At 36.1% G+C, this 5,766-nt stretch overlaps 1 protein-coding gene across 1 annotated transcript; it reads right to left on the reverse strand.

Annotated features, from left to right (window-relative positions):
- Positions 1-581: 581 nt before the first annotated feature.
- LOC111859252 (homeobox protein Nkx-2.2a-like) lies at positions 582-3,567 on the reverse strand. The gene is made up of 2 exons (XM_023841773.2): positions 3,057-3,567; positions 582-2,213 (listed from the first exon to the last, which is right to left on the reverse strand). The coding sequence occupies exons 1-2, from the start codon at positions 3,313-3,315 to the stop codon at positions 1,657-1,659; spliced, it is 816 nt and encodes a 271-aa protein (XP_023697541.1). The 5' UTR covers positions 3,316-3,567; the 3' UTR covers positions 582-1,656.
- Between the last annotated feature and the right edge of the window lie 2,199 nt (positions 3,568-5,766).

Here is a 5,766-nt window from a genome sequence, read left to right on the forward strand (position 1 = left end):
AGTAATATAGAGTTACATTCAAAAGCGTTTATGTGCAGCCGTTTTATTTGCCTCACAAACGCTGCACCCCACGGATTAATTTAGTCTCTTTAATTATTTATGGAATATTTCATTTCATTTCACGAATATCTTAATTATACTGTTGTCATTAGCCTACTATTAAACTACATTACAAATTAAAAATCTACATGTATATAATTATTTATCCATTTTCAGTTTCGATAGTTTAATTAAATTTTTATTGGCATTAAACACGAGTCGGTAAAAAAAATCTTGAAACCGTTCAGATAAAAAAGTGTAAATTAAACATAGCCTCATGAAAAGAGTTCCCAGGTCAGTTCAGCCTAAAATGCATTGCGGATGCATTAAACCTACACACATGCCCCTAGAGATAGAATTCTGTAAATAATTAACAATATTCAGTTGAATAGTTTGCTCGGTAAATCGGGTTAAGCAGGTAACATCTGCTGGAACACAAGTACACGGTCCAGATGACGATCCTATTACGCTATCTTCTGAATTCAACTTGTCACAGACAGATTAATGAATAAATCCAGAAATTGAATTTAAATTATGTTTTTCATTATCGTTATTGTGCAACATTGTGCAAGAATGTTAAATATTCAAATATCAGACGTTGGATTAAAATGTTTAAAAACCTTAATTAAATAACTCTATTTAATTCTATGCAATAATCGCATAGCCTATCAATAGATATTACTATAGTTAGTAACTTTTGTTTTATTTACCGATCACTAGCTACATACAAATGGGATACAAAAATAACATATTTTACTGAATCAGTACATGGAGATTAACATAAAATCCAGTTTTCAAAATGCTAATCCAACAAATGTCATTCTCACGCCTGAGATGACTTTCAATTATTAAATTCTGCAGAATACATATCTAAAAAAAAAGTCTTAGGCGTAACAGTCAATCCCTAGGTCCTGCAAGCCTAGTTTTTATTAACATGCAAAGCACAAGGGCTGTTACTATAAATTACTATTTAAAACAAAGAAGCATAATTTTGGCGTCGCACAATTCACACCACATGTATTAAAAATGAAGTTTCAACGTCATGCAACATAGTGAGTCACGCCGGAATTATTTAAGTATTGAAACACGGTAATGTTTTATTTAATCTCCAATAAAAACTGTGAGTTCATTAGTCAATGCCCACTTTAACTATAAAATACACACCTTTATATCCAGAAACTGCTTGCCATATTTTTTTCCAAAATGTGCCTGTCTTATTGAGCTTAATGAAAAGCCCAATTTGAAAACCGAATACCATTGATATCTTTACAAAAAGAAAATTAATTAAACGAACTTTAAAAATCGCAGGATCATTCATAACCATAAATACATAGATTTAATACAAAGGAGCTCATGTGTTTCTTTACAAAATGTTGATTAATTTAAAGTGGTACACGTGCTGAATACACGAGTCACGCAAAAAGCAAACTTGCATACAACACATAAATTTACTATATAAAATGATAATACGAGCAATGACATTCGTTTATGTAAACCCAGTCTTTGTGATGTAAAGCTGGGCGTTCATATAGTCTCCAAAATAGGAAATAGAGGTTAAAAGTTCAAAAATGCAGTCTTTGTTTCCACCTTGTAAAGCTGAGATGAAGCATCAATGGTTCACCAAGTCCACTGCTGTGTTTGCGCCAGTTGATGCGCTGTAGGAAATGGTGATATGGCGGCAGAGCTATAGTGAGCTGTATATTGCATATGCTGCAGGGACTGTGCACTGTATGCTGACAAAGTGATCCCAGCGTGAAGAGTAGCCGCGAAATCCTGAGGTTTAAGAGTTTGGCAAGGCTTGCCGTCCCTCACTAAAACAGGTACAGCTATACGCCTTGGGGAGGGGAGATGGCCCACTTCCATACCTTTTTCAGTCCGAGCTCTTTTCATTTTGTATCGATGATTCTGGAACCAGATTTTCACTTGTGTTGGAGTCAGGCGGATTAAACTAGCAAGATGTTCTCTTTCGGGTGCTGAAAGATATCGCTGCTGCCTGAATCGCCGCTCTAGTTCATATGTCTGCGCCTTGGAAAATAAAACTCTTCTCTTCCTCTTCTTGCTGGAGTCACCACTGCTGTTTGAAGTTTCTTTGTCGTTGTCTTGCGATTCGTCAGCGGAAGGTTCCGGAGACTTGTCAGATAAGTCCCGATGAGAACTGGCTGTCAGACCATGCACTGGGTGGGGAAAAAACACTGATAATATTTTTAAATACTAAAATACCGATCAAGTTCCATTCTTTCATACACACACCCGGACATACTGCTGTAAATCGGGCATTTCTCCCTCTAATTTTGGATTTGACAGAATATCGAATAGAACAGCAAATTCTATCAACGCGTTTTAGACTACAGGCTATAGGTTTAAATAGGAGTAATACGTTATGAATAGAATTCACGTTATAAACCACACATTCTAAACAATATAACACAAAAGCAAGTCTTTGTGGAAAATGTTACATGCTACTACTGCCTTTTCTGCTTGGCTTGTTATCATCATCATTCTGGCATTTGAAAATGAATTTGAGCCACAAAAAATGGCAATTCACTTTAAATATGTAGAGCTATGCCATTATACTCTACTAATAAAAACAGATAATTTAGCTTTCTAATTGCAGAAAACGAAAACAGTATTCCTACTGATTATTCGGGGATGGTTACCAGTCTTCAGAAATAAGGGTGCAGCCCTGGTACAGTTTTGTTCCCCAAGGTACAAACAACAATAACGTACCCCTAATTATACAAAAATGTCCCTCAGAGCCCATTTCTGTACCTTAACAGGTATATTAATGTACAGCTATAGGGTACAATTGGCAAACCCTTTAGGGTACAGCCCCAGGGACAAGTAATTGTACTCTTAAATATACAGTTTTGTACTTTTTTTCTTACAGTGTAATATACGGTAGTCCATTAATCGTTTTTCACAGTTTTCATAAATGTAATAATGCAAGGTACTTATTTGCGAATGTTGCCCTGGATTAATGATAAAATATTAAGTAAGATTTCGTAAAAGGTACTCACATGAGTAATGAATTGCATCCGTAGTGGCAAGCCATCTTGTGTAACAGTTATCGCTATGACTGTGAAAGTGGGTCTTTATAGACAGATTTTTAACATTCTCCATGGGACTTTTAAGCAAGACTCCAGTTGTCTCTGTTACTTCAGATTCCTCCGCGTCTTCCTCTGCATCTTCCGCGATAGATCCTTCCTCATCATTCGTATCAGGAAGGTCCAGTATGTCCTTCACAGAAAAGCCAGTCTTTGTGTTTGTCAACGACATTTTTGCGGAAATATATCGAGATGCACAAGCGGTTTGATAATCCGAAATTTGTAGAGCACAAGAAAGGGCAATTAAATCTGAGGTGAATGGGACTGAAAAAGTACAGACACCGATTTAGCGACCGTTGAGGCGAATGACCATTTGACCACTGGCCATTTAGCTAATAGAGCAGTGAAGGAATCAGCCCTGTACGTCCTGCGGTAGTGTTAGCGATGTGAATGGGAGCTCTACTGCTGGCTCTTGCCAAGTGGAAACAAGGCTCTACCGGGCTGATAAGTCCATATAAGGTTTTACTGCACATATGAACCTGCAGTGAAAAAAAAACACAGAAAGCAAAAAAAATCTTGGCCACGCGTGGGCGGGTCTTCGGAGTCAAGTGGATGAAGATAGTGTTTGCTGATGTGAAATTGTAGGTTTTATTCTGATTCGAACCTATTGCTATTGGTACTTCTGAATATGATGGGTGGCATAAAACGTCAATTAAATGTAAATATGGGGAGTGACGTATTCATACAGCATTTACATACAAATAACTTTAACGAAAGCACTGAGCTGAGAAAAGCTGGTAGATTGTTTTAACAAATATATCCAAGTATAAAGCAAGCAAACAGTAAAAGAACATTGATGAAGATAGAGGAAATCCAAAGAGCGAGTATGTTAGAGTCAATATTTTAATCTAAGTGTTGTCTTAAGTGCATTAATCCACAAAGTCTTGCTTGTTCAGACAAAAGCTAAGGGCATTATCAATAAATCAGTTTCGCACCTATGCATACGTGTACATTCTGATATGCCCATGCAAATTATCATGTCTGATGTACAATACATGAAATATTAAACCACATGTAGCCTACGTCCAAACTGATTCAACCATATTGCATAATACTAATGCTACTAATAATAGTTATTATTATTGTCATTATTGTCATTGTTGTTGTTGCTGCCGCTGTTTTCATCGTTATTGTTGCTGGTAAGCGGTGTTCAACACAGTACCATGGTCATGATTGTATATCTAACCTTTAATAAATAATACATCTGCGAATATAAAGAGATCTGCCGTTTGGAGGTGAAATTACAGTTGACCTTTATTCGATTGAGTTCTTAATAAGTCAAGGTCCCTGAATACACACTGAATTATACTCTATTTTTCTTGATATTTAAATTTGTTCATATAACAGATGTTTTTGTTCAAAACGATTTGTCTTTGTATCTAGATTAAAGAACAAGAATCATTTATGTTTAATTGCTGGTTTTATAGTATTACCTAACATGATCCTATCTGGAACATACCTGATATTTATTTTTGAAAACTTTACTTATCTTTTCTGATTTGTGTTTTGGTTTCGTTGAGTTTTTCCTCATTGCTTCTCTGCCTAGTATGTGATGTGGGTGACAATGTTTCACGTTTTCAGCAAGTCTTTTGCGCATCCTGGGTGGTCGGACCCAGGCAAACACAAATACAAACCGATTGCTAAGCTGCGGACAATGGCAGAGATGTAGACAAATGTCCGGCTCTTTTTGGAAGCCTTTGTCCGGGCTCAGTTTTTGCATTTATTTCAGGGGCTACATAATAGATGATTGACGCTCTTGCACAATGTGTTCTAACTGTTTGGAATAAATCTGAGGTTGTCCCTAGTTGTCATGGCATTCAAATGCTTTCAAAGCACTATCTCTTTATTCATTTTTGATTCCTTCCACAATATTAGGAAAGTCCTTCATGGCCACTCCTGTCTCTGTTCATACTTTCTCTTATTCGCTGAGCAGAGAGAGAAACGAAATGAAGTACAGGTCAAAATCGTTAATCGGGAAACCTGCCCATATATATGTTTCGATTTTATTCCCGGAATAGTACTGTGCACTTGTTTGCAGTTGTAAGTAGATTATAACATTGAAACAATGTGTATTTTAACAAAAATGGTTAACTGCAAACGTTCCATGACGTTTTTAAATTCATAAAAAAAAACGTAGGCCTACTCATATTCATTAAAAAATCACTGTAAATCTCTATAAGGCATAGTAGCGTCGATGCATATTAACTAGGTCTAGGCCTATAAGGGAAAGTATTGCATTAAAGCCAACCTTCAACATAAAAAAAGTCTGATATTTCTTGATATTCCAGGTTGTTTTTCATAAGATAGTCCTTCGAAAGATAAAAAAAAAAAATACTGCTACGCATCACATAAGCAAACATCTCAAGCGAGTAGCTACTTACGCTCATGCTTAAACTACTTTAAAAAGGCCTGTCGCCTATTAGGCGAAAGCCGTTTTGTGCAGGTTTATTTAATTTTAACAGACCAATAATGAGGGTTATTTAACAAATCTGAAACTAATTGATAACACGCATTTCAATGCAATCATCCAGGCCATCGTGTTTTAACGACGCTGAAAGTATATAATAATAATAAAAAAACATGACAGAAGCACTTGACAAAACTGCATGGGAAACACAAATGT

Source organism: Paramormyrops kingsleyae, chromosome 19, assembly GCF_048594095.1.
Source record: "Paramormyrops kingsleyae isolate MSU_618 chromosome 19, PKINGS_0.4, whole genome shotgun sequence".
In the NCBI taxonomy this organism is placed as follows: Eukaryota; Metazoa; Chordata; class Actinopteri; order Osteoglossiformes; family Mormyridae; genus Paramormyrops; species Paramormyrops kingsleyae.